This window comes from Pan paniscus, chromosome 19 (genome assembly GCF_029289425.2).
Source record: "Pan paniscus chromosome 19, NHGRI_mPanPan1-v2.0_pri, whole genome shotgun sequence".
NCBI classification, from domain to species: domain Eukaryota; kingdom Metazoa; phylum Chordata; class Mammalia; order Primates; family Hominidae; genus Pan; species Pan paniscus.
In genome coordinates, this window is record NC_073268.2 from 94,280,718 (window position 1) to 94,308,228 (window position 27,511).

Here is a 27,511-nt window from a genome sequence, read left to right on the forward strand (position 1 = left end):
CTCCTAGATAACAGTGACATTAAGCCTTTTTTTTTTTTTTTTTTTTGAGATGGAGTCTTGCTTGTTGCCCAGGCTGGAGTGCAGTAGTGTGATCTCCGCTCACTGCAACCTCTGCCTCCCGGGTTCAAGTGATTCTTCTGCCTCAGGCTCCTGAGTAGCTGGGATAACAGGCATGAGCCACCACTCCCAGCTAATTTTTGTATTTTTAGTAGAGACAGGGTTTCACCATGTTGGCCAGGCTGGTCTGGAACTCCTGACCTCAAGTGATCCTCCCACCTCGGCCTCCCAAAGTGCTGAGATTACAGGCGTGAGCCACTGCACCTGGCCGTTTTTTGTTTTTTAAGACAGGGTCTCACTCTGTTGATCACAGCCACAGCTCACTGCAGCCTCAACCTCCTGCCTGGGTTCAAGCAATCCTCCCACCTTGGCCTCCCAGGTAGCTGAGACCACAGGCACAAGCCACCACATCTGGCCCTACGTAAGCTTTATGTGGGTGCAATAACAGATCTCAAACCAGCTCTCAGCTCAAGAGAAGGGGAAGCTGGGCACAGTGGCTCACGCCTATAATCCCAGCACTTTGGGAAGCCGAGGCAGGAGGATCACTTGAACCCAGGAGTTCGAGACCAGCCTGGGCAACATAGGGAGACCCCTGCCCTCCCTGTCTGGCTTGGTGGCTCACGCCTGTAATCCCAGCACTTTGGGAAGCCCAGGCAGGAGGATCACTTGAACCCTGGAGTTTGAGTCCAGCCTGGGCAACATAGGGAGACCTTGTCTCTAAAAAAATAAATAGAGTGAGAGAGAGAGAAGGGGAAGTCATCGGGAGGATACACATGGAGCACGCAGCCCAAATGGGGCTCCTCTGTTCTCCCTGCAGAGTCAGTTCGTACCTTTCACATGCACAAAGGTGTTGATCCAACCGAAGCAATATTGATTCTTGTTATATTGCTTTATTGTGGGGTCAGTGTCAGAGTACCACGAGTTTTCATCATGCACGGTTCTTTCCCCAGCTGTAGTGTGTTTAGGGAGGGAACGAGGCCCCACCCCCTATCCCTATCGCCTCTGCCTTTATAGCGGCTGCTACTCTCTGAGCACCTGTTGAGTTCTTTCACCTTCCAGGTCTAACGTGCTATCCCCACCCCTAGAGAACAGGGCTGCTGGATGCCACACGGCTCCCAGAGAGGGGCTGTAGTCAGGGAAGCCCCAGCTCCAAGGGGGCTGGAAAACCCCAGAGCTGCCCACGTGCGGCAACACAGTCTGGTGCTGCAGGTGTGAGGATGGCTACAAAATACCTGAGCCATTCTGTCACTCTGTCTGAACTCTTTGAAATATTGTTTCAATAACTGCTAGGCTGGTTTTTCCTTCCTGACTATATTCCTCAAATCAACAAGAGCCTAGCAGAGGAAAGCATGGCCAAAACGCCCCAAGAAGAGAGCCTTGGCTTCACCTCCAAGGGCCACCATCCGGGAGGATGTCCTCAGACCTCTGACCCCCTCTCTGCAGGCTCTGCCCAGCCCTGTGTGGCAACCCAGAGGACGCCTCCCCTTCGTTTGAGATTTAACCCCAGACCTTAGGCGATGGCTGCCCAGCCTGCCCCTTCCACCTGTGTGGCTGCCCACGCGGGCGTTGCTCATGGGGCTAGTCGTGGGTGGATGGGTGGGGGCCTCTCGCCGGCTCCTCTGCCTCCCACCCCCACTGGCACCCCACGCCTGTCCTAGAAGGTTCTTTCTGCCTGTTTTCTCCGTGAGTGACTGGACAGGCAGAGGCCGGCCTTGCTGGAGGGGGCATTTGTAATTATGAGTGAATCCAAAACAAGGTTTTTTCCTTCCGCAGCCCCCCGCCCGGCTGTGGGGCCCAGCCACTGCACTTCACCGGATGCCGTCTGGTTGGTCCTCAGGACTGATACAGACCAGGACCCCAGGGCCAGCCCGTGCCAGGCTCCTATGCTTCCAGGAGCGCGGGTGGATGGTCCTGCGGCCTGGCCGGCCATCCTCCTGGGGTCGGTCGGTCTCTGGCGGATCCTCCCTCCTCCTCTCAAGCCCTGCACAGCCTGGCCAGGCAGGTGCATCTCGTTTGGCTGCTGAGGAGCCGGGGGTTCAGGGAAATTAAGGAACGTGCCCAGGGACCCGGGGCCAGCCCGTGGGGACGCTGGGATTGGAGCCCAAGTCCCAGGTTCGCTGCGCGGCTCTCGACTTCCTCTCCTTTCCCCCAGGGGCGAGCTCGGCGACCGCAGAGAGGTGGGGTCGATCTCCCTGCGACCCCAGGGGGCCCGCGAGGCCAGTGCGCGGGCAGGAGCGGGGACCTGCTCAGAAGAGCCGGGCGCCGCCGCGCCCGCCCGGCCCCCGGCTCCAGCGCCCCCAGTCCCCCGGCTCCTGGCTCCGCGCGCCCCCCGCCGCCCCCGGGGCCCTGCTACCCCCGACCCGTCCCCACCCGCCGGCCGCCCCCATGGCCCGGCTGGGCGCGCTGCTCCTGGCCGCCGCCCTGGGTGCGCTGCTCAGCTTCGCGCTCCTGGCCGCCGCGGTCGCCAGCGACTACTGGTACATCCTGGAGGTGGCGGACGCCGGCAATGGCAGCGCCTGGCCCGGGCGCGCAGAGCTGCTCTCCTCGCACTCGGGGCTCTGGCGCATCTGCGAAGGTAACCGGCCACCCCGCCGGCCCTCCTCCCTCCGCGACCTCGTCCCTCCGACACCCCCTTAACCCCGCCCTGCTCGTGTTGCCCCGCCAGACCCCCTCCCAGGACCCCTCTCTTGCATCCCGCTCTGCCCCAGGGTGTCTCTCAGCTCCCTCCCCATCACCCTCCGTCTTCCCCCAAAACTGACAGCCCAAGGGCTACAGGAGGGAGGGAGCCCAGTTCGGGGCCCCTCACAGCCGGAGGAGGGGGCTGTGGGGCGAGAGTGGGGGAGGGAAGCCTCGAGGTGTGTAGCTGGGGGGCCTCATCCAAGTCACCAGGGGTTGTTTCTTGATCACGCTCCCCGGGGTTTGGGCCTGGCAGCCCCTTGTCCCCCTCCCTGTCAGGCACTGTCAGAGCTGTTCACCCCACACCTCCTGATGCCGCGGGGGCAGGGGTTCCAAATGTGTACAGAGGCTTCAGAGTCCGGGGAGAGAGAAGGGGATCCCAGCAGGCTGGAGGGTCCACAGGGCCCCCTCCATTCCCCCCAGCTCCCTCCTCCGGAGCTGGGGCCAGCCTGGGGAGCTTCCCCTGCACAGCGCGAGGGCTGGCACGGCAGGGGTGTGTGTGTGAGTGAGCCTGTGTGTGCATCTGAATATGTGTGCATGTGCTGAACATGAACATGTGTGAGCACCTGGCTGTGTATGTAAATATGAATGTCTGAGTGTGCGTGTATGTAGTTGTGTGTGCATGTGAATATGAGTGTGTGTGAGCATGTCATGTGACTGTGCATGTGAGAGTGTGTGGGCATGTATATGAGTGAGTGCATGTGTGGGTGGTGCGCATGTGCTGGTGGCTTCCTCAGTGCAACTGGGGAGGAGTTAGAAGCCTTGTGTTCATCCAACAGACTGCCTAACTGTGCTCCAAAGACCTCCTGACATGCACCTGTGTGCACGTGTGCACACGCATGTGCCTATGCAGGTGGCTCTGCAGGCGTGTGAGAACCAGAGAGTATGTATGCCCACATGACACGAGTCAGGAAGATTCCAGGGCGAGGCTTCCCAGGAGCCCGTTTTGTACACTCTTTTTCCTTTCAGGCAAAGCCTGAGTTCCACACACAAATGCATTACAAGGACCCCTGCCTGAGGGACTCTGAGGGGGCCTCCATGGAGTGTTTGAAAGTTTAAACATGCACCTGTGCAGGCATAACTTGCATGTGAAAATAAACAAGGTGAAGGCTGGGCCCGGTGGCTCACGCCTGTAATCCCAGCACTTTGGGAGGCCGAGGCGGGCGGATCACGAGGTCAGGAGATCGAGACCACAGTGAAACCCCGTCTCTACTAAAAATACAAAAAATTAGCCGGGCACAATGGCGGGTGCCTGTAGTCCCAGCTACTGGGAAGGCTGAGGCCGGAGAATGGCGTGAACCCGGGAGGCGGAGCTTGCAGTGAACCGAGATCGCGCCACTGCACTCTAGCCTGGGGTGACAGAGCGAGACTCCAACTCAAAAAAAAAAAAAAAAAGAAAAGAAACAAGACTAAAGGTCTTGGGCCTTTTCATCCCACTTGGAGTCCCAGCCCTGAGTTTCAGCAGAAGAGAAGCTGGCAGGGCCCTGTGGTGCCAGGGGGTCCCCTGGGCTCGGGTGGGCTGCTGGGTGCACCACAGCGTCCAGGCCCCAGGCTTCGAGGCCTATGTTTCCCAGGGCAGAACGGCTGCATCCCGCTGGTCGACCCTTTCGCCAGTGAGAGCCTGGACGTCTCCACCTCGGTGCAGCACCTCATCTGTGAGTCCTGGGTGGGGCCACCTCCCCATCCTTTCCAAATATTCAGGCAAGGCAGATCCCAGCCATCCCCATCCCCATCCCGCAGCACTGCTTCCACTGCCCCCGTGTTTCCATGAGGACGTTTCCACGCAGACCTGTCCCAGTGCTGTGCTGCTGTCCCTAACCACAGGTGCCCAGCTCCCAGCCTGTCCTGTTTTCCCCTGTCTCAGTTTCCCTCTCAGTGGCGATGGCTCATCCCTTTGTTATTGGGGAAGCCAGGCAGCTCCCAGCTTGGCTGGATCCTGCGGGCCTTGCAGACTCCTGGCTCCCCATTTAGGACTCGATTCTTCCAGATGGCCTGCTGTCTACCTGGCTGGCACCTTCCACCTGGCAGATTAGGGGACATGTGAGGCCTGGGGATGGGGGCTGGGAGTGTTCTGGGGACGCCTCCCTCCCCTGGCCTTAGGAAGCCCCTGCCGGAGTCAGAGGGGGCCACTGGGAAGGTCCAGTGGTGTCCACAGAGATGGGCGTCAGCCGCTTTTCCTGAGAAGACGAAGCACCACGTCACTGTCCTCCGGCAGACAAGTGCTGAAGGGCCCACCTGGACCAGAATTCTCACCTGAGCCCCCTTTCCTGCAGTGCTGCACCGTGCAGTCATGGTGGTCCTGCCCCTGAGCCTGGTCCTTCTCGTGTGCGGCTGGATCTGCGGCCTGCTCAGCTCCCTGGCCCAGAGCGTGTCTCTGCTGCTTTTCACCGGCTGCTACTTCCTGCTGGGGAGTGAGTCTGGGGCCCTGGGGGAATGGCTCCAAAGATGGGAGCTGGGCCACAGGTCCCGGGAGTGGGGTGCTGCCTCTCCTGTTGCCCTCGTCCCCTGCTCCCTTCTGGGCGGGTGCTGAGCCTGGCGATGGAGCCGTGGCAGGCAGCTCCCTGTGGTTCCAGAAGGTACCCATGTGTATTTGTTCTCACGTTGCTATAAAGAAATGCCTGAGACTGCGTAATTTATAAAGAAAAGAGGTTTAGGCCGGGAGCAGTGGCTCATGCCTATGATCCCAGCACTTTGGGAGGCTGAGGTGGGTGGATCATCTGAGGTCAGGAGTTCAAGACCAGCCTGACCAACATGGTAAAACCCCATCTTTACTAAAAACACAAAAATTAGCTGGGCTTATAAAGAAAAGAGGTTTAATTGGCTCACGGTTCTGCATGCTGTAGAGGAAGCATGATGCTTGGCTTCTGGGGAGGCCTCAGGAAAATGACAATCACGGGCGGAAGGCTGAGGCAGGGAGCCAGCATTTCACATGGCTGGGACAGGAGGAAGAGAGTAGGGAGGTGTTACACTTTTTTTTTTTTTTGAGATGGAGTTTCGCTCTTGTTGCCCAGGCTGGAGTGCAATCGCATGATCTCGACTCACTGCAACCTCCACATCCTGGGTTCAAGCAATTCTCCTGCCTCAGCCTCCTGAGTAGCTGGGATTACAGGCGTGCGCCACCACACCCAGCTAATTTTGTATTTTTGGTAGAGACGGGGTCTCTCCGTGCTGGTGAGGCTGGTCTTGAACTCCTGACCTCAGGTAATCCACTTGCCTCAGCCTCCCTAAGTGCTGGGATTATAGGTGTGAGGCACCATGCCCAGCTGGATGCTACATACTTTTTTTTTTTTTTTTTTGAGACGGAGTCTCGCTCTGTCTCCTAGGCTGGAGTGCAGTGGCACAATCTTCGCTCACTGCAAGCTCTGCCTCCCAGGTTCACGCCATTCTCCTGCCTCAGCCTCCTGAGTAGCTGGGACTACAGGCACCTGCCACCATGCCTGGCTAATCTTTTTGTATTTTTAGTAGAGACGGGGTTTCACCATGTTAGCCAGGATGGTCTCAATCTTCTGACCTTGTGATCCTCCTGCCTCGGCCTCCCAAAGTGCTGTGATTACAGGCATGAGCCACCATGCCCGGCCCTGGGTGCTACATACTTTTAAACAACCAGATCTCAGAACTCACTCACTATCCAGAGAACAGCACCAAGGGAAATGGTGCTAACCCATTCATGAGAAGCCACTGCCACGATCCAGTCATCTCCCACCAGGCGCCCCCTCCAACATTGGGGATTATTATTCCACATGCGATTCGGGCCGGGACACCAAACCCTAGCACCGTGATAGGAGCAGGGCTTCTGGTTGTGGGTCAGAGCCTGGGATAGGGAGGAGCACCAGGGTCCAAGCTTCTTGGTGTGGGGGGCATGAGGGCCTCCAGGGCAACCCCAGGACCTGCTCTACTGGGTCAGATCATGCCGGGGGGCCTGGGGCCAGCCCCTCACCACACCCTTCTTCTTCCCACACTGTCCTGGTGGGAGGAGCAAGGGCTCCGGGGTTTGGCACAGATGAGGCAGGGCCAGGCATGAAGGCAGGTGAGACGGGGCGCCAGAGGCCTCAGCTCTGACCCCAGCACAGGCTGAGACTGTAACCGGTAACCTCCCATCCGCTGACACGGCTCCAGCTCCGACTACATGCCGAGTGCTGGCCAAGTGCTCCTCTGAATGCTCCTCCGAGGGCCCCCCAGTCCCAGCTGCAGGTGAGAAATCTGAGGCCTGGAGAGGGCCGAGGGCCTGGGCTCCCCTTCACCCCCGCTGGTGCTGTCTCTTCAGTTTCCACCGACTGCCCAGAACTGGCTGTTGCGGAAGGTGGACTGGGGGCTCCTGACAGTCTGTCCTCAGCCGCCCCTGTCAATCAAGGCTAGGCCCGAGCCAGGCCCTGGTGTCTCAGGCCAGCTCCACTGTCAAGGCTGTGGCCACAAGGAGCAGACCATCCAGGGCTGGGGGCACCCTCCCTGTTTCTCTGGGAGGCCTCTGTCACTGAGGAGGCCCGACTGGGTGCAGAGATTGGGGAAACCAGCAGCCTTGGTATTGGTCACAGGCCACATGAGAACAACAGTGAAGTCAAGGTCTCCTCTAGACAATGAAATCGGGAAGAATCCAAATGACCTGACCCTGCGGCCCATCTGTGAGTGTTCAAAATCCAATTAGAGGACCTTCAGGAGCCAGCGACTGGAGTGTAATTGGGTTGGGATTGTAACCGGAAGAACTTACAGGGACATGGACCCTCTGCATTGTGCCTGGGAGCGAAGGCACCGGCTAGGGGGCGGAGGGGCCGGAGGTAGCTGGTGGATGGGTGGGGGTTCCACTGCGACTCCAGCCTCCCCAGGCAGAGGGGGCCTCCATCCTAGTATGAGGGTCAGCTGTGGGCCGAAGCACAGAGGGCTCTCAGGATGTCACACCAAAGGCACCTGCCCAGGGTCAGCTCGGCCCTCACCCCTCACTAGCACTGCAAGGAGGGGGAGGGAAATGGAGGGCCCCAGATCGATTGGGTGCCCTTCCCTGAGACAGGATCTTGGGGGGCCTGGGGGACCGACACGGCCCACGGTGACAGAGTCCTTTAGAGTTTCCCAGCTTGAGGTTGCAGGTGCCAGCCTCAGAGGCCTCCTTTAGGAGGTCTGCCAGGAGCTGAGCCTGGGCCCCATCACCAGGGAGTTGGGAGGTACTTCAGGTCCCAGTTTGGGAGCTTACTCTTCACCTTCATTTTGGGAGAAAGGCCATGTCCTCGGCCAGGCTACAGGAGGCAGCTGGTGTTTGGAGAGGGCTCAGCTGGTGGGGCGGCCTGCCAGGAAGTGGGGCCTTGGGCTGCAGCTGCAGCCAGTGCTACAGGCAGAGACAGGCATAGACAGGCACCTCCTGCCGCACAGTCAGCCCCCGCTGCTGGGGGCTGACCCCCACCCCTGCTTCTCCCAGGGCCCGCTTCATTCAATTTGGCTTCACATTCTTCCCCAAAATAAATCCATAATTTCTGTTGCTACGCTGCCCAGCCGGGCAGGCATCCATGTGTCCTCCCTCCCTCGGCCTCCCCATGCCTTCTTCTCCCCACTCTCTGTCCCACTCTTCTTCCCAAGTTTGGTTCCCAGGAGGAATCACAGAAGACCAGGCTGTGTTGTGCCCCTTCACTGGGCACCAGTGAGATCCAGACCTGGCCCTGAATGTCAGCTTGGGTCAGTTGCCTTCTTTTGGCTGGGCAGTGCCCAGAGGGGACCCTGTGCACCCAGGAAGTGCCTGTGGGGAAATCAGGGCCACCTGCCCCCCTGGCTAACATTCCCTACAGTCGGCGCCAAGGACAGGCTTTCTCATCAGCCTGAAGCTGTGGGAAGGGGGTGGCACTCCGGGCTGGTTCCTCCAAGCTCAGTGGACAGGAAAATGCCCTGGAGGCATGGGCCGAGTCCCCTACCCAGCTCGTTGCTGGACCCTGAACTGCCGGATGAAGCCTGGTGCCCGCCACCCTGTGCAAAGCCCGGCTTCATTCCTTTGACAACAGCTTTGACCATGTGGAGAGTGGGAGGGAGGGGAGAGGAGGGTCCAGGGCAGGCATCCTCCCCTGGGGAAGGGCCTGAAACTCAGAGCTGGGAGGACAGGGGGGCTCTGGAAGGGGAGTCAGAGGGAGGGGGACGTTAGCCCCGGAGGTAGGGAGGGCAAAGGTGTGAGGAAGAGGAGGCGGGGGTGCAGGGCAGGGACTCACTCTGATCAGAGCACTGGGCAATGCTGCTGCCAGCAGAGGCCATGGCTGTGTGTGTGTGTGTGTGTGTGTGAATGTGTGCAAATGTGTTCATGTAGGTGTGCATGTGCATGTGTGTGCTGGGGGCCATGGAGGGTACAGGGTGTGTGGGGGGCAGTTATGTGAGTGGGAACCATGTTGAGGGGCAGGTGGCACTGTTTGCAGGAGGCTTTATGGGATGAGGTCTCTGAGGTTTGAGGACTGAATTGGAGCCTCTTAAAGCTCCACTCCGCCAAATGCAGTTGACTACCTTTAGCCCTGTCCGACCCCAAGCAGGAGGTGGTGTCTGGGAGAGGCGGCCAGGTTGACAGCCAGGCAGGGCTAACCAGGACAGGAAGGGCGGTGTGCTGCCTGCAGCTCTGCCTGAATGCCAGCGGGGTCAGGGATGCTGAGGCCATGTCTGCAGGACCACCTGGGCCTGGGCCCGCCAGAGCAGACACCGAGCAGCTGCCCTCCCCATCTCTCCCCCAGGTGTCCTGACACTGGCGGGGGTCAGCATCTACATCAGCTACTCGCACCTGGCCTTTGCGGAGACGGCGCGGCAGTATGGCCCGCAGCACATGCAGGGCGTCCGCGTCAGCTTCGGCTGGTCCATGGCCCTGGCCTGGGGCTCCTGTGCCTTGGAGGCATTCAGCGGAACCCTCCTGCTCTCAGCTGCCCGGACCCTCAGCCTGAGCCCCCCACTCTGTGGTCATCTGAGTCCCCAGCAGGTGGGAGGGAGGTAAGAGGGGGCTGGGTTTCCCTTTGCACCTCCCGGGAATTGGGCGGTCAGGGCCAGGGCCCCTTGAGAGTCTGGGAATCCCTTCTCTGGGCCTGGCTGGGGTCCTGGCCAGGAAGGGGCTGGGGGTGACAAGGGGTGGAGGGCAGAGCCAAGAATCCAGCTCCTCATGTTTCTCCGTAGATATTTGGGGAGGCTCCCCTGCCCCGGCAGGCTTGTTAGGGACTAAGTGGTTCAACCACCTCTTAGAGATGAGAAGAGCCAGTCCAGAAAGAGGAAGTAAGTGGCCCAGGTGACACAGGCTGAGTGACAGAGTTGGGTGGGGGCACCTCTCAAGGGTGTGGCCTGAACTCGTCCCTCCCCCAGCAGGCTAGTGAGCCACTGCTGCCCCCATTCCTAAGGACCTGGGAGAAAAGTAGGTGCCTGTTAAATGCCGCAGGGCTGGGCTCCACGCTCCTCTCCAGCCCCGCAATGGCCCTACTCAATGACTACCCTTTATCCATTTTACAGAGGGGGAGACTGAGGCCCAGAGCGGCAGAGGGACCCACCCAGATCGCCTGGCACCAGAGAGATGCCGTCTCAGGCCAAGGCCTCCCTGGCCTCTGTTCTGTCCACTCTCCACGAAGGGCAGGCTTGGTGGAGAAGAGGCTGATGAGAGGGCCCGAGAGCCCCTCCGATTTGCAGGGGTGGGGGGCAAGGAGCTGAGTGATCCAGATGTGCCCCTCCGCCCCCTCCCTTGTTCTCAAGCCTGCTAGGTACTTTTCACTGAGCGCTTCCGGGAAGAGCAGGCACCCAGATCTCTGTCCTTGTCCTGGCACAGGCTGCTGCTGCTTCCGGCCCCCGACCCTTCCTCTCTGCAGCAACCCGGGGGAGGTATGCCACTGTGAGTGCCCTGGTGGGCACACTGAGCTGGCAGAGATGGAAGTCCCAGAAGGGTGGGGTGGGGGTGTCATGCCATGGTGGAGGAGTTTGGGGCCACTCCTTGCCTGCCTCAAAGGGGGCCTGGCTGAGGGTGCTTCTTGACCACAGGGGCCAGGGCTGCCTAGGGTGGCGCAGGGCTGGGCCTGGAGTTTGGGATGCAGGCTTGTTAAACACAGGGCAGAACCCCAGGTTGGGAGGGGCTCAGCTTGCAGGCCCAGGCCCGCAGGCCCACTGCTGGTCCCAGGGAGACAGGTGAGAAGAGGGATGGCCAGCACACACTTGAGTCCCCTTGGGCCACAAAGGCTAGGGCACGCCCACCGTTATGCAGATGGACAGTTGAGGCGGCTGCAGGAGAAGGGTTCCCAGGGCCTGTACAACACGTGGAAGCACTAAACGGCCCCGTTTGGGGTTTGGGGGCCCTTCCCGAGTCTTGAGAGGTCTTGAGAGGTGTGCTGGGGAAGGTGGCAGCCTCTCGTAGCTTGATCTTCCTCCACCCTGCCCCACCCCTAGGTCTCTTTATTGATTCAAAGGTTAAGGAAGCTCCTGGGGGCTTGAGGGGGTGGCACAGTTTTGGTGGGGCCCAGTGAGGACAAATCTGGGGGGTGAGCTGGGCCTCCTCTTCCTCCTGGTGTTTGAACGTTTACCATTCCATGTGGGACCATTGTGCCAATTTGTCCTTACGTAAATCACTTGTGCTGTGTGCAGTATAAGCCTTTTATTTTTCTTAGAACTTTTCAAAATAGGTAACACATGCCCGTCTGTCATAAACAGTACAAAGGTGAGCAAACACTGTCACCAGCTGTGCGCGTGTCTGTCTGTCCATCCAGAGGTGTTCTGAGAGCGTGTGTGCACGTGTGTGTGTCCACTGTGAAGTCATCTGCAGACATACAAGCCTACTTCTCATTCCCAGATCAGCACAGGGAGTGGGGAGGGGGGCCTGGGTCTCCGTGTTGGAAACGGGGGCTGGCTTCGTGGGCATGTCCTCTCAGCTTGGGAGGAAAGGTGTGGCGGACTCTTCCTCTCCTCCTCCTGGCCCCCAACTTCTGCTGATGAGGCTTCTCCTGGGGGTTTGCTGGGAAGCCAGGGGTGTGAGCCTAACTTCAGGCCTCTCACGGTAGATGTGCTTGGGCTCTGGGGATAGGACACTGGGGAAGACACACCGGGGAGGGGCTGCTGGGACCACCAGAGTTCCTGGAGAGTGTGTGTGGTGGGGAGGGTGTGCTGCTTGACCCTTCCCTTCCAGAACAGAGCTGCCCACCTTGCCTCCACGTGTTCTGGGGCATGTGGAACTTAGCCAGGCCAGGTAACTTCTTCACTCTCTCATTGGCCAGCCACATCCCTCACCCTCTGATTGGCAGACCCTCACCCTCTGGTTGGTTAGTGGACTCCCTCACGCTCTGATTGGCTAGTCAACTCCTTCACTCTGACTGGCCAGCCATATCCCTCACCCTCTGATTGGCTAGTTGACTCCACTCTGGCCAGTTGATGCCCCACACTCTCTGATTGGCCAGTCAGTGTTCCTTACCCTCTGAATGGCCAGTTAACTCCCTCACTCTCTGGCTAGTCTCCACAGTGATTGGCCCAAGGGTTCTGTCTGTGTTCATGGTTTTCTGAGTGTCAGGCTTTGCAGCTGTGATTAAGAGGCGGATGAGTGCCTCCCAGGGAAGAGACAGTGCATGGTTCAAGGTCACCCAGAATAGACAACATGACATCAGGCTCAAATGGTGCTGCGTCGTTTACAGCAAGAGGAGAGAGCCTGTGCACCAAATCCGCTTGCAATGGTGGTTCCCACGGTGGGATCCACTGGCCCACGTGGGCCTCTTTCTTCAATTTTTTCTTAGAACTTTTCAAAATAGGTAACACATGCCCTTGTGTGACAAATAGCACAAAGGCGAGTAAACACTGTCACCAGCTGTGTGCACGTCTGTGCATCCAGAGGTGTTCTGTGTGTGTATGTGAGCAAGCGTGTGCGCGTGCCAGAAACGAGCCCTGACTCAGAGGCCCTTCCCCCAGCATCGAAGGCGCTTGCTCCTCTCGCCACAGCAAAGCCCTTTCTCCAGGGATGGCCCAGCTCCGCCAGGTCCTGGGTCCACTGGCATCCCACTCGGGCATGTTTATCTGCACCACCTGGTAGGTGCCCCTGCCAGGGGCCTGACCTCTGTGAGGACAGGGGCCTCTCATCAGCTCAGGCCCTATGCCCAACCGGCATTTATAAATGCAGTAGGCAGCCCGCAAGAGAGCCCCCATCTGTCCTCATCTCCTGGTGCTCACCCCTCTGTAGGCCTTACCACACTGAGTCAGCGCTGACTTGGGTGTCAAGTAGGAAGTACCAGCGTGTGAGGGGGTCATAAAAAGGCAGCTTCTGCCTCGGTCTCAGACTGCTCCCCCTAGGGGAAGCAAGTCATCAGACTGTGAAGACACTCAGGAAGCCCTGAGGAGATGTTCACATGGACAGGACTGAGGCCTCCGCCAACAGCAGCAGCAGCGTGTCAGCTGTGTGAGCACACCACCTGCGAGAGGATTATTCAGATAATGCAGTTCTCACTGATGTCTTGACGGCAACCTCGTGAGAAACTCCAAACCAGAACTTTCCAGCTGTAAGCCACTCCCAAATTCTGCCTCTCTCCCGCTTTTTTTTGAGACAGGGTCTCACTCTGTCACCTAGGCTGGAGAGCAGTGGCTCCGTCTCGGCTCACTGAGGCATGGCCCTTCTGGGCTCAAGTGATCCTCCCACCTCAGCCTCTCGAGTAGCTGGGACCACAGGTGTGAGCCACCAGGCTTGGTTACTTTGTTTGTTTGGTTTTGGTTTTTTTTTGAGACAGAGTTTTTGCTCTGTTGCCCAGTCTGGAGTGCAGTGGTGCGATCTTGGCTCACTGCAACCTCTGCCTCCTGAGTTCAAGCGATTCTCCTGCCTCAGCCTCCCAAGTAGCTGGGATTACAGGTGCGTGCTACCGTGCCTGACTGATTTTTGTATTTTCAGTAGAGATGGGGTTTTACCATGTTGGCCAGGCTGATCTCCAACTCCTGACCTCAGGCGATACCCCAAGCCTCGGCCTCCTAAAGTGCTGGGATTACAGATGTGAGCCACCACACCCGGCCACCTGGCTACTTTTTGTGTTTGTAGAGGTGGAGTTTCACCATGTTGGCCAGGCTGGTCTCAAACTTATGGGCTCAAGCAGTCCACCTGCCCCGGCGTTCCAAAGTGCTGGGATTGACTACAGGTGTGCGTGAGCCACCACACCCGGCTCACTCTCCAATTCCTAACCCACAGTGCTATGGGAAATAATGATTGTTGCTTTAAGGCACTATGTTTTGGGGTCATTTGTTATTCAGCAATGGATAACCAATATAATGCACTTTTGCTGGTGCTTGCCCCAGACAGGGCAGTAAGAGAGACACGGAATTACAGGCGCTTAGAGTTACTGGCTTCCTTCTTTTTTTTTTTTTTTCTTTGAGACGGAGTCTTGCTCTTGTCGCTCAGGCTGGAGTGCAATGGCGTGATCTCGGCTCACCACAACCTCCGCCTCCTGGGTTCAAGCAATTCTCCTGCCTCAGCCTCCTGAGTAGCTGGGATTACAGGCACCTGCCACCATGCCCTGCTGATTTTTGTGCTTTTAGTACAGACGGGGTTTCTCCATGTTGGCCAGGCTGGTCTCGAACTCCTGACCTCAGGTGATCCACCTGCCTCGGCCTCCCAAAATGCTGGGATTACAGGCATGCGAGTTGCTGGCTTTCTTTTGATTCTCTGAGTTACCACCTTCTCCAGCACAGGAGAGCAGTTCTGGGGCCCTGGGAACTCCTGTATACTGGATCTTCCACAGTATGGATCTGGATTCTTCTAAGAGATGGAGGGACAGAGGGAAACTCCCCATTGCCTGCCACGTGGACTTTTCTCCCCTTACACTCACTGCAGTCCAAGATTTCCACCGTCCCCTCCCTCCCTCCCTCCCTTCCTTTTCTTTCTTTCATTTCTTTCTTGAGACGGAGTTTCACTCTTCTCTGGTGCCCAGGCTGGAGTGCAATGGCGTGATCTCAGCTCACCGCAACCTCTGCCTCCCAGGTTCAAGTGATTCTCCTGCCTCAGCCTCCCGAGTAGCTGGGATTACAGGTATGTGCCACCACGCCCGGCTAATTTTGTATTTTTAGTAGAGATGGGGTTTCTCCATGTTGGTCAGGCTGGTCTTGAATTCCTGATCTCAGGTGATCCACCCACCTGAGCCTAAGTGCTGGGATTATAGGCATGACCCACCATGCCCAGCCCGTGCTGTGGTTTCTCATAGCTCTTCCTCTAGTCCAGGCCCCCTCCTGAGCTCTGTGCTTACATTCCTGGCAGCTTCTTAACCACCTCTTCTTGGGGTCTCAAAGTTAACAATCTTAAGCTAAAGTCTCTACTTTACCATTCTAAACAATCCTCCTTCTGGGATTCCTATTAAGGGCTTTCTAAAGCACTGATCTGACTGTATACCTCCCCTCTTTAATACACACACACACACGCAGAGATTTATATACATATATACATATCCAGAATGAAATAGACAAAAATATTAATAGTTAGATGATAAAAATACAGGTAATTTTTATTTTCTTCTTCTTCTTTTTTTTTTTTTTTTTGAGATGGAGTCTCACTCTCTTGCCCAGGCTGAAGTGCAGTGGCGGGATCTCGGCTCACTGCAACCTCTGCCTCCTGGGTTCAAGCACTTCTTCTGCTTCAGCCCCCCTGAGTAGCTGGGATTACAGGCACGCACCACCAGGCCTGGATACTTTTTTGTATTTTTAGTAGAGATGGGGTTTGCTATATTGGCCAGGCTGGTCTCAAACTCCTGACCTCAGGTGATCCACCTGCCTAAGCCTGCCAAAGTGCTGGGATTACAGGCATGAGCCACCATGCCCAGCCTCTTTATTCTTTTTAATATTATCACAAGTTATTTATTTATTTATTTATTGAGATGGAGTTTTGCCCTTGTTGCCCAGGCTGGAGTGCAATGGCACGATCTCAGCTCACTGCAACCTCCACCTCCCGGGTTCAAGTGATTCTCCTGCCTCAGCCTCCTGAGTAGCTGGGATTACAGGCACACGCCATCATGCCTGGTTAATTTTGCATTTTTAGTAGAGACAGGGTTTCTCCATGTTGGTCAGGCTGGTCTTGAAGTCCTGACCTCAGGTGATCTGCCCTCCTTGGCCTCCCAAAGTGCTGGGATTATAGGCATGAGCCACCGTGCCCAGCCATTATCACAAGTTATTTATACTTCCTTTCTCTTGTTCTTGATCAGTCTCATTAGAGGTTTATCAATTTTATTACTCTTTTCAAAGAACTATCTTTTGTTTATCTGGATATTTTCTCTTCATTTATCTCCCTCTTCACTAATTCTCTCTCCAGCTGTGTCTCATCTACTATTCAACCTATCTACTGAGTTCTTAAATTATCGTATTTTTCAGTTCTAGAATTTCCATGTGGCCTTCTTATAGTTTCAAGATTCCTGCCAAATTTTTTTTATCTTGACTTATAATTCCTTGAATATTTTATTTTTTATTTTTTTGAGATGGGGTCTCTCTGTGTCACCCAGGCTGGAATGCAGTGGCACAATCTTAGCTCACTGCAACCTCCACCTCCTGGGAGGCTCAAGCAATCCTCCCACCTCAGTCCCCCATGTAGCTGGGTCTACAGGTGCCACATCTGGCTAATTTTTGTACTTTTAAGTAGAAACAGGGTTTTGCCATGTTGCCCAGGCTGGTTTCAAACTCCTGGGTTCAAGCAATCTGCCTGCCTCGGACTCCCAAAATGCTGGGATTACAAGCATGAGCGACCACACCCAGCCTAGAATATTTAATTTAATTTATTTATTTATTTATTTATTTTGAGACAGAGTCTCACCGTCACCCAGGCTGGAGTGCAGTGGCGCAATCTTGGCTAACTGCAACCTCTGCCTCCCGGGTTCAAGCGATTCTCCTGCCTCAGCCTCCAGAGTAGCTGGGATTACAGGTGTGTGCCACCATGCCCAGCTAATTTTTGTATTTTTAGTAGAGATGGAGTTTCACCATGTTTGCTAGGCTGGTCTCGAACTCCTGATCTCAAGTGATCCACCCACCTCGGCCTCCCAAAGTGCTGGGATTGTAGGCATGAGCCACCACACTCAAGCTATTTATTTTTTTAGAGATGGGTCTCGCTCTGTCACCCAGGTTGGAGTGAAGTGGCATGATCACGGTTCACTGCAGCCTTGAACTCCTGGGCTCAAGTGATCCTCCCACCTCAGCCTCCTGGGTAGCTGGGACTACAGGCACAAGCCACTTTGTTATCTGGGTCACCTAAGGGTCTGTTTCTTTTTTTTTTTTTTTTTTTTTTGGAGACAGAGTCTTGCTGTGTCACACAGGCTGGAGTACAACGGTGTGATCTTGGCTCACTGCAACCTCCACCTCCTGGGTTCAAATGATTTGCTTCCCTCAGCCTCCCGAATAGCTGGGATTACAGGCCCGCACCACCATGCCCAGCTAAATTTTTGTTTGGATTTTTAGTAGAGATGGGGTTTCACCATGTTGGCCAGGCTGGTCTCGAACTCCTGACCTCAAGTGATCTGCCCGCCTCTGCCTCCCAAAGTGCTGGGATTAGAGGCATGAGCCACTGCGCCTGGCCTCTTTTGTCCATTTTTTTCTCATTTTCAATCACATCTTGTCCCATTCTATGCCTGGGTATTTCTGATTGAGTGGGGGCATCCCATATGAATAACTGTAGAGGAAATTGGAGGCTCTGGGAGACGTCACCTTCCTCCAGAGAAGACGGATCTTTACTTCCGGCAGGCAGCTAGGCCAGAGGCACCCACCACCCCAGATTGCCGTAATCAGGGATCACAGTGCTTCACAGCTGGCTTCACTTCTCACGATGGTCGGTCTACTTCCAATTGCCCTTACTCCTAGTGGGTGGCCCCTCAGGGACTCAACCCAAAGCTTGAGGGTTTTTTTGTTTGTTTGTTTTTTGAGACAGAGTCTTGCTTGAGGGACTCTTACCAGGGTCTTTCAGCAGGCCTTGAACTTCAGCTTCTGCCCTCAGCCCTGTGTGCCTGTGAAAAGTTCTGCTCAGTTCCTCAGCTCCCAATCAGATGCGTCGAGGAAGAGTGTCCCAAATGCCAGGCTCACCTCTCTAGGTTCCCTCTTCTCCCAGATCTTCACCTCACAATTCATGACTGCCTTGCAGGCTCTTCAGTACTATCAGATTGTTTGTTTGTTTATTTGTTAAGACAGGGTCTCCCTCTGTCGCCCAGGCTGGAATGCAGTGGTGTGATCTCGGCTCACTGCAGACTCCACCTCCTGGACTTAAATGATCCTCCTATCCCAGGCTCCCACGTAGCTGGGACCACAGATGCACACCCCACCACGCCTGGCTTCATTTTTTTTTTTTTTTTGACTGAGTCTGCCTGAACTACCCTAAGAGTTGCTAAAAGTAAGATTTACTCCCACATCATCTACAATACAGACATATTATTTTGTTAAGCAGAGTAATTTCTTTTCCTTTTTTTTTTTGAGACGGAGTCTGGCTCTGTCACCCAGGCCGGAGTGCAGTGGCGTAATCTCGGCTCACTGCAACCTCCACCTCCCCAGTTCAAGCGATTCTCTCACCTCTGCCTCCCGAGTAGCTGAGACTATGGGTACGCACCACCACACCTGGCTAATTTTTGTATTTTTAGTAGAGATGGGGTTTCACCATGTTGGCCAGGCTGGTCTCGAACTCCTGACCTCAAGTGATCCGCCCACCTCGGCCTCCCAAAGTGCTGGGATTACAGGCGTGAGCCACTATGCCGGGCCCTGAGTAATTTATTTTCTAAAAAGGAAAATATGTATTAGAGGACCACAGGATAAAGTGGAAATCCCTCACCACGGCAGTTAAAGCCCTGACCATCAAGTTCCCATGTCCCTTTCTGCTTCCTTCTGACGTTTCCCTTCCTGAACTCAGGAAGCTGTAACTGGCCACGTGGCCCTGAACAAAGGGCTCCTCTCTGACCTAGAGCGAAGGCCTGCCCTGCTGCCTCCCGAGCTCTGGTGACAGGGGCTGGAAGGGTGTCCTTCCTGTCCCTACACCCTGTCCTAGACACTGGACGAATTCAGTGTGTGCTGACAAGCATGGGGGAGGTCCTAACCCTGAGTGTTGTGGGGGTGAAGGGGACCAAAGAGCCCCAGGAGCAGGTAACACCTCCTCTGCTGCCTGCTTGCTGGGAACACCTCCACTCCCTGCTTCCACCCCAGCCCGGGCACAGGGTCCCGGTCACTCCGTCCTCAGGACTCCAACGGCCTCAGCACAAACTCCCACTTCCTCAGCACCAGTTCAGTGTCCTACACCGAGACGTCGCGGTGCCACACGGAAGCACTGACTGCTCTGTCCATAGGAACAGCGGCACGCACGCCACATGGCCAGTGTGGGCCAGCTCGTCAGCACTCACGGCCCGCAACCCAGCCATGCTCACCACCACCATGTTCGTCTCCACGAAGGTGGGATCAACTGAGCAGACGGACGACACCAGCTCCTGGAGTCCTGGGCCAGGTCCTGAGGTGAGCGGAGGCGACCCCAGGCCCTGACCCCATTGCCAGCAAGGTCACCCGGGAGGCAGGGGGCAGTTCGGTCGCAGTAGGAGAAGGAAGGGCCCTGTGTCCTGACTTGGCCTTTGCAGTCACACAGACTGGGCTCTGCTGCGTTTAGCTATGTGATCTCAGACAAACCTATTGACCTCTCTGGGCCTCTGTTTCCTCATTGTGAAGTAGGGACATCATGGGGTTGTTGGAGGACTCAGTGAGCAGATGAAAGACCCAGGTTAGAGGCTCTGCCAGACTCTGCAGAGCATCACAATCCTGGCCGTCCACTGAGGGCTTCCCCAGGCTGGACTCTGTGCTGAGTAGGGTCTGCTGAAGCAGCTGGTGCCCTGGGTCCCGCCCTAGTGACTCAATGGCCACCCTGAGTCCCAGGATCCAGAAGCCTGCAGGCCTGCTGGGGGACCCCCAACGGCACAGCTCAGGCCAAGTCAGAGGAAGCACAGGGAAGCGAGGGTGGGGCGTCCTGTCCAGGCACCTTTGGTGAATCTCTGGGCGTTCCCATGGTCTTGCCACAGTGCCTGCTTTGTGTCAACCAGTCCCACCAGGGCCACTGCAGCCAGCATCCCCACCTGGTGCACGCTTCCACCCAGGGCTTTTTGGAGGCACCAGGCTTCTTCAATGAAGTCCTTGGGCCTCCCAGCCAGGGACCCCACTGGGGCGCCCAGGCCCTGGGAGGTGGAGAGGAGAGACTCCTGCCAGCTCACATCCCTGTCCTTGGGCCAGGGTGGGGACAGCCCCGTCTGCAGCCCCGTCTGCAGAGGTGTTAAAGGGGAACCTGGGGCCAGCTGCCAGGGATGGAGCTCAGGAATCCAACCCTGCCTCCTGCTGGGGCGCCCCACCCCACCTGTCTGTGGGAGGCCAGCCCAGGGCTTTCCCACCTTGGAGAGGCAGAAAGACACAGAGTCACAGTGCTCCACAATGTGGGTGGGCGGGACATGCAGGGCCAGCGCCACGTTCATCAGCTGGGCCCCGTCCAGGTGGACCCAGGCCCCATAGGTCTGGGCCAGGAGGTGCACCTGGGGGTGAGGTGCAGGCAGAGTCAGAGGGGCCAGGCCTGAGGGAGGCATAGAGGGAGGAGGGTCCTGGGCTTAGCTGCCTGAGGAATCAGGAGGGATCAGGAGACCTGGCGGGTGACTGGCTCTGGTGATCTGGGACCCAAGCAGTCAGGCTGTGCTGCCTAAGCCTCCATGCTGGGCTCTGGGAGGATCTGGGGGTGCACATTTAACCCAGCTTTGTCGCACACTGAGCATGGGCCAAACGACCGTGGGCCAAGGGTAAATGTGTGTCACCTCATTTAGGCTGCACGACAACTCGAGGGAGACGCCACTGCTCCCATTTCACAGGCAAGGAACGCAAGGCTTGGAGAGTTAGGCTGCTGCCTAACTAGTGTCTGGTAAACAGCAGAGCTCAGACACTGCGGCCTCCTCACCTCGCACGTGGGTGGCAAGGACCAGGTGGAGGGCACTCACACGAGCTTGTTCCTGCAGCCTCATGGGGCACACGTTTCCGCGCCAGGGCAGCAGGTCCTGGTGCTGCTCTGGGACTCAGCTCTGGGGACTTGGGGGTGGGGGCATCTCTGCTGTTGGGCTGGTGCAGGGACTAGAGGCCCTGACCTGGGGTAATAATTCCCTTTGTGTCTCAGCCTAGGACCACACATGTGTCCTTCCTGTGACAGGTCTGGCCGCTGATGGGTGCCCATGGCATAAATCAGAGGGGACTGAACCCCAGGATGGGCCAGGGGCACAGGAAGCCAGGATCAGGCTGGTGGGGGGCACACAGTGGTGGGGCTGGGCCTACCTGGCGTAGGTAGTTGATGGGGAGGATCCGGACCCCCGAGATGCTGTGTGAGTTCTCCAGGCAAATGAGCTCGCAGACCTGGTGGTAGGGGTTCTGGAGGTCCCGCGTGATCATCCTCTCCAGCTCAGCCAGTCCAGGGTGCAGTGGGGCAGCTCTGGGAGGGAGTGGGAGTGCACTCCAGCCCTCTGTGGGTCAGGAAGGGGGTGAGGGCTGAGGGGTCCAGGGGCACCTCTTGGCGGAGTGGGGGGCTCCTCTGGAGTAAGGAGCCAGACCCTGAGTCCTATGTCTGCTCCCCCGAGGCCTGGGCCTTGGATCCTTTCCTCTGTTCTGTGCATCTAGACAGACGTCCCAGCTGGGGGGCACTGGGCCCCTCCCCTATTAACTCTTCAGATGCTGCTGTCTGGCTCCCGTCGGGAGCGCGGGAGTGCTCCGAGTGACCACTAGAGGGCACCAGGCACCAAGCACCGCCCAGGTGTCTGCCCGGCAAGCCTGGGGCCAGCCCCAGCCGCTGCCGCCCCCACGTGGCAAATCTGGGGCTCTGCTCTCCTTCCTTCCTCCCCTGGAGAGGCCGCCATCCCAGCCAGCTTCTCCATGGCTGTCCCTTTCTCCCCTCCGCAGGTCCCAGCCTGGTGCCTGGGAAGGGGGTTTGCCCCTGAGCAGCCTGTGCTGGCTGGAGGATGCCCAGGGCCCCAGGTGAGCAATGCCTGCTCCTTACCTGAGCCACCCCACCCTGCTCATAGACGTGGAGGTGGCACTCCTGCCCAAGGAGGAGCTGGGAGCCCCGGCGCCAGCAGTGACACATCACTGAGACAGAAGGAGGGCAGGTCTTGGCATTGAGTCTGGAGGCATGTGGCCCTGCTCAGCGTGGCTAGGCTGAGCCCTAAGGCTACAGTCAACTCACAAATGCCTGAGGCCGGCAAGGAAACAGCACCTTCAAGACACCTCAGTGCTACGTGCCAGAAAACCATCCCATTAAACACCCAAGTCTAGGATAGCTGTGCTGCCCTGGGAATCGCTGGGCCACACCCAGCCTGCACACCTGCGCCTGGAGGCCCCTCCGAAGAGCATCGCCTGCTGGAGAAGCTGCTGCAATGCTGCTTCTTGGTGGACAAGCAGCCGAGGCACCTGCAGTCGTCAGACCCCGGCAGGAAACAGATGGCACACACACACTGGGAAACTGGCAGTGTTTAATCATGGGACGGTTTATAGAGGGGAGGCAGGAGCAGGGAAGCCCGGAGAACAGGCCTGAGGGGTGAGAGGAAGGTGTGGCTGCAGGAACCCGGAGCCAGGGCTATGTGGAGAGGTCCCTGACGCTGGCCCAGAGGCCCTGGGGACCCTCGGAAGAGGAGCTGGGGAGGAGCAGACCTGCAGCCCCCACTCTCCTCCTCCCCCATCTCCTTCCAGGGCTCCCCACCAACCCAACAGAAATGGAGGAATGTGGTCCACGAGTGTCACAGCCCCCCATATGCACTGAGGACCTGCTAGGCAGACAGAAGTCGCCCTGCGCTCACCAGAGATGAGGTTGGCCATAGTGTTGGAGGGCACAAAGAGGGTGCGCCCCAGCCCTAGCAGCTCCACAGCCATTTCTTGCAGCTCTGCAGAGGGACAGGGAAGCCGCTGTGCTTGCACACTCGGGTGTCAGCACCGTCCACGCTGCTTTCCCTGTCACTTGGGCCAGAGCACGCCCTGAGCCCAGGTGAGGCCCCTAGCCTGAGGCTCCGGTGAGCGGCCGAGTGGGTTTGGAGCCCCATCCGCCAGCTGCACACTCTGTGGGCTTAGCAACCACACATCCAGCCCCATAGGGCCCTCAGTCAACTCTGCACCCCACCTACCCTGGGCCATGGCCTCTCCCCGCTCCCCCTAAGAACCTCTCTTGTGGTTTAAACCTGTCCCCGGCAGACCTCACATCTGTCTCACTTCCTTTCCCCTCAGCCCTTTGCAGGTGGGGCCTGTGGTTTCTCTGCTGACTTCCTTTCCTCGTCAGGAGGGGTGAGTGGGGGGCTGGACGGGGTATGAGGGTGCAGCTGGAGGGTGAGGAAGGCTCCCGCTCTTGCTGTAAAGCCCACTGTGGTCCCCCCAACTGTGGCATCAAGTCCTTAGCATGACACTCAGGGCTGGAGTGACCTGGCCTCTGCCCCCCCTCCTCAGAGCCTCCTGCACTCTCCACACCTGCCACATCCCCACCTGCGCCCTGAAGACCTTTCTCACCAGTCTGCTTCTGCTCCTGAAGCCCCCTGCCCTGTGAGCCGGCGCTCCCTTCCCTGCCTGGGATGCTTCCACTCAGCCTGCAGGAGGGCTCCTCTGTGAAGCCCCCTTCCCCGTGAGCCACAGCCTCGCCCCATCCTCTGCTTCCCAGGGCACCCTCTCTAGACTCCCATCAACTCAAGCGCCTCCCCAGCCTCTCCTTGAGCGGCAGTGACTTGTTGACATGTGAGGCTGCCTGGGAGCATGGAGATCAGCATCTCCAGCAACGCTGGGCGGCAGCTGGATATATGCTTAGCCCCAGCCATCCCTTAACCCCTTAGCAGACGGGCCCTCGGGATTCAACTGGTGACCCCATGGCTTGTCCTGGCCTAGCTGAGGGGTGTGCACACCCCAACAGTCAAAGTGGTTCATTATGGCAATTCACAACCCAGGGCTGGGGCTGGGGCTGGGGCTGGGGGTCGCTGTACCCTGGAGACACTCCCTAGGTTATTAGAACCCACTCCTTGCGAGGTGCAGCCTGTAGAACCTGCCCCTTTCTACATCTATTTTCCATTTGCCTTCTGTGGGGGAAGGCAGTGCAGGAGAACAGTTGTGGGTTTCAGAGTCAGAAGACCCGGGTTCAAACCTTGGTTCTGCCATTTACTAAGTATGGGGCCTGGAGCGCCTCCCTCCACATCTCAGAACCCTCCTCTGCAAGACTGGACATCACCCATCTCGGGGCAGCTGGGTGACAATGCAGGACACACACAACCACCTGGTGAGCCTGTAGAAATGCAGGTTCTCCTCGGCAGGCCATGTGAATCTGCATTTCTTTATTTATTTTTATTTTTTTATTTTTTTGAGATGGAATCTCGCTCTTGTTGCGCAGGCTGGAATGCAGTGGGACGATCTCAGCTCACTGCAACCTCTGCCTCCCGGGTTCAAGTGATTCTCCTGCCTCAGCCTCCTGAGAAGCTGGGATTACGGGTGCCCACCACCACGCCCGGATAATTTTTGTATTTTTAGTAGAGATGGGGTTTCATCATGTTGGCCAGGCTGGTCTTGAACTCCTGACCTCGTGATCCGCCTGCCTCGGCCTCTCAAAATGCTAGGATTACAGGCATGAGCCACTGCGCCCGGCCGGAATCTGCATTTCTAACTTTCAGGTAACAGCGGCAAGCACGCAGACGGCAAGCCTATCCTGTGGCAGGTGTTCATTAAACCCATTTATATCGGAGGTTGCAATTTTTTGAATTTTTGCCATCAGACCTTGGCGATGACCTTGAGCAGTAGGACATAAATACCTCCCAGATGCTTAGCGTTCCAATAATGGAACACTAGGCATAAATGAGTTTTAAGCGCCAGGGGAGCCACTTCCCCTGCGTCCCAGACCATCACGGACAGCGCTCCGCTGCCGCCTCCACGACCCCCGGCCTGCACGCCGGTCTTCGCCGTAGTCGTCGTCCCCCACGACCGCATCGGCCATGACGTGCCTCATGGCCGGCCCGGGCCCGGTCACCTTGTCGCTGCGCAGGCCCACCACGTGGGCTGCGACCCCCGCGCTCCCAGACCCCGCCCGGAGCGCCCCATGTACCGGGGCCGCCGCTCGGGCCAGTCTGCGGAGCATGGCGCGGGCAGCACCCGACTCCCCACCCCGGCGGGAGCTGCTGACTCCTCTACTCCCCAGCGAAGGCGGCGAGAGCGACGTGGTCGGTGCAGCCAGAATTCCTAGAGCTGGGAAGCAGCCGCCCTGGGCCGGGGGTCCAGGGAGCGAGCCCCGTGGCACGCTGGGAGTTGTAGTTCGCGCTCCCTCGCGGCGGGCGTGCGCGAGCCTCTGCGAACGGGCCCGGTGGCACGCTGGGAGTTGTAGTACGGGCTGCGTCGCGGCGGAGAACCAGCGAGCCCGTGATGCTGAAGCAGAAGGTTCTGCTCATTGAAGGAGAAACCGAGGCCGAGCGTGTGTGTGTGTGTGTGTCTGTGTCAGAGTCTCGCTTTGTCGCCCAGGCTGGAGTGCAGTGACGCGATCTTGACTCATTGCAACCTCCGCCTCACAGGTACAAGCAATTCTCCTGTCTCAGCCTCCCGAGTAGCGCGCCACCACGCCCAGCTATTTTTTTTTTTTTTTTTTTTTTGTATTTTTAGTAGAGAGGAGTTTTCACCATGTTGGCCAGGCTGGTCTCGAACTCTTGACCTCAGGTGATCCACCCGACTTGGCCTCCCAAATTGCTGGGATTACAGGCGTGAGCCACTGCACCCAGCCCTGGGCGAGCTTTTATAACACAGAGGCTCATGTGGCACTTGCCATGTGCCAGGCTCTGTCCCAGGCCCTTTGCAAATGTTAGCTCAGTTAAACCTCCCAACGACTCTAGGAGACAAGCACTATTGCTATCCCTGTCTTGCAGATGAGGAACAGGAGACGCGGAGCTAACGGACAGCCGGAGGCCACTTGGGTAGGAATTGGTCTGGGTGGGGTGCTGCTGTCTCCAGAGGGCAGCCCTAAATCACCGTTTCATGCTGCCCCTAAAACGCAGCTTCCCTCGTTTACCGTCTTCAGTATTGATTTGTTGAGCAAGTTCGGTGCGCCAGGCAGTGTCCAGGTGTCCAGGTGCCAGGCAGGGGGACAGGGCTATGTCTCCAGCCGGGTTCCAGTCTAAGGGGAGACTGCTAAAAGAATGCGTGGGGAGCCCCTCCTCCATAGGCCCCTGCCCCTGGGTGGACTGCCTCCATGGGGGCAGGGTGGTGCTGAAGTTCAAGCCAGCTGTGTGGCCTTGGACAAGCCATGTAGCTTCTTTGTGCCTCGGTTTCCTCAACTGCAGATTGGGCTGTTGTGAGCATTCAGTGACTGGATATGTGTTTGGTGCTGACCCCAATGCCTGGCTTGCTGTAAGCTCAGGGTGGTCACCCCACTGTGGCTATTTTTTAATTTTTTAAGACAGGGTCTCACTCTATCCCCCAAGCTGGAGTGCAGTGGTGTGATTACAGCTCAGTGCATTCTTGACTTCCTGGGCTTGGGTGAGCCTCCCACCTCAGCCTCCCAAGTAGTTGGGACTACAGGCAAGTGCCACTATGCCTGGCTAATCTTTCTGTATTTTTCGTAGAGACGAGGTCTTGCTGTGTTGCTCAGGCTGGTCTCAAGCTCCTGAGCCCAAGTGATTCTCCCTCAGCCCCACAAAGTGCTGGGATTACAGGCATGAGCCATCACGACCTGCCCAGCTGTGGCTGTTATTATCATTGTCGTTACTGATCCCAGCTTGGAACTCTGAGGGCCCGGGGGCTTTGGGGTGAACTCTGACACAGTCTAGACTGTGGGGTGCCCTTCCCCCACACAGGGAGCACAGGCACCCATTGCCACTCAGCGGCTCCTCTTCCTCTTTCTGTCCCCCATAGGAGAAAGATCCAGGAGGGGCCACAGCTGCTGGGCCAAGCGTCTGGTGAGGGTGGCCCTTGGTGAGGAGGACACCCATCCTAGATCAGTCACGGCCAGGCCTCTACCACAGGCCAGCTCCAGGTCAGGCCTGGGGACTTAGGGCGAGCAGAGGTGGCCTGCCCTCCAGAGCTCAGGTCCCAGGGGTGGGGGACAAGATGCTGGCCGTGAGAGGATGGCAGCGAGGGAGCAGCTCTAACAGTCCCAGTCCAGGCAGCAGGGCAGGCTTTTTGGAGGAAGCAGTGATTAGGCTGAGCTTCGAAGATGGAGCCGACTTTGGACAGAGGGATAGCAGGGGTGAAGCCTCCGGGTAGAGAGGAGCTGCTGCATTTGTGGCCCTGAGGGCCAGCGTGGCTGGGGAAGTGAGCAGGGGTGGGGATGGAGCCCAAAAGCTACATCCGGGGCCTGATGACCTCTCAGGGGCTCTCCATCTCTCTTCCTTCAGCTTGGTGGGAATTGTAAGTACCCGCAGGGTCAGTGGTCCCAAGGACACCCATCTGATGGACAGGCTTGCTGCCTTCCCCTCCCCAGAGCCCTTCTGGGCCTGACCCACAATCTGCACCAAATTCCTGCCCTTAGAAAACAAGCCCCTTATCTCATTGTCTGGCTCCAGACCTTCTGCTGGGAAGTAGGGGGCGGGGAACGGAGGCCTCTGTGGGAAGGAAGGGAGGTGGATGGTCTGGCGGGGCAGGGATTGGGGGCAGGGATAGCAGCGCTCAGGGGAGAAGGGGGACAAACAGATGGACCCCTGGCCCCTCGAGCTATGGCAGAATCACAGAATGGCCTCCTGTTTGCCAAGCTTCGCAGTCTGCAAAGCCTGCCCTCTGCAGCTTCCCTGCCAATGGTCCCGGCAGCCTTGCAGTGGAAGGATGGGCAGGGAGGCTGGGGTCACAGAGGCCCGAGGACCCTGCCCGAGAGGCACAGCTGGTCACCCAACAGGGCCTT

At 57.6% G+C, this 27,511-nt stretch overlaps 2 protein-coding genes across 4 annotated transcripts; one reads left to right on the plus strand and one right to left on the minus strand.

Moving 5' to 3' along the window:
- Positions 1 to 1,002: 1,002 nt before the first annotated feature.
- TMEM235 (transmembrane protein 235) lies at positions 1,003 to 24,942 on the plus strand. Of its 3 annotated transcripts, XM_063598797.1 has the most exons (11): positions 1,003 to 2,059; positions 2,210 to 2,632; positions 4,308 to 4,388; positions 4,474 to 4,557; positions 5,007 to 5,144; positions 6,799 to 6,924; positions 7,266 to 7,352; positions 9,420 to 9,669; positions 14,598 to 14,695; positions 18,960 to 19,122; positions 21,577 to 24,942. In XM_063598797.1, exons 1-11 carry the CDS (start codon positions 1,873 to 1,875, stop codon positions 21,653 to 21,655), a joined length of 1,716 nt encoding a protein of 571 aa, XP_063454867.1. In that variant the 5' UTR covers positions 1,003 to 1,872; the 3' UTR covers positions 21,656 to 24,942. The 3 variants fall into 3 exon arrangements, with proteins under 3 accessions (XP_063454867.1, XP_057156210.1, XP_063454866.1); XM_063598796.1 differs by lacking the exons at positions 4,474 to 4,557; positions 6,799 to 6,924; positions 7,266 to 7,352; ... (1 more) ...; positions 18,960 to 19,122; positions 21,577 to 24,942 and adding an exon at positions 10,177 to 11,382 and having other exon boundaries at positions 1,049 to 2,059; XM_057300227.2 differs by lacking the exons at positions 4,308 to 4,388; positions 4,474 to 4,557; positions 5,007 to 5,144; ... (3 more) ...; positions 18,960 to 19,122; positions 21,577 to 24,942 and adding an exon at positions 10,177 to 11,382 and having other exon boundaries at positions 1,029 to 2,632.
- On the minus strand, positions 19,144 to 20,872 carry LOC117976631 (uncharacterized). The gene has a single exon (XM_034943004.3). The coding sequence runs from the start codon at positions 20,226 to 20,228 to the stop codon at positions 19,590 to 19,592; it is 639 nt and encodes a 212-aa protein (XP_034798895.1). The 5' UTR covers positions 20,229 to 20,872; the 3' UTR covers positions 19,144 to 19,589.
- Positions 24,943 to 27,511: the final 2,569 nt, after the last annotated feature.

Bases quoted from the DNA above. Each gene is read 5' to 3' on its own strand.
- TMEM235 (XM_063598797.1), top strand. From the start codon at position 1,873: ATGCCGTCTGGTTGGTCCTCAGGACTGATACAGACCAGGACCCCAGGG. The intron at 4,389-4,473 runs GTGAGTCCTGGG...CCCATCCCGCAG, and splicing joins CTCGGTGCAGCACCTCATCT to CACTGCTTCCACTGCCCCCG. The intron at 4,558-5,006 runs GTGCCCAGCTCC...CCTTTCCTGCAG, and splicing joins GCTGCTGTCCCTAACCACAG to TGCTGCACCGTGCAGTCATG.
- LOC117976631 (XM_034943004.3), bottom strand. From the start codon at position 20,228: ATGCCTCCCTCAGGCCTGGCCCCTCTGACTCTGCCTGCACCTCACCCC.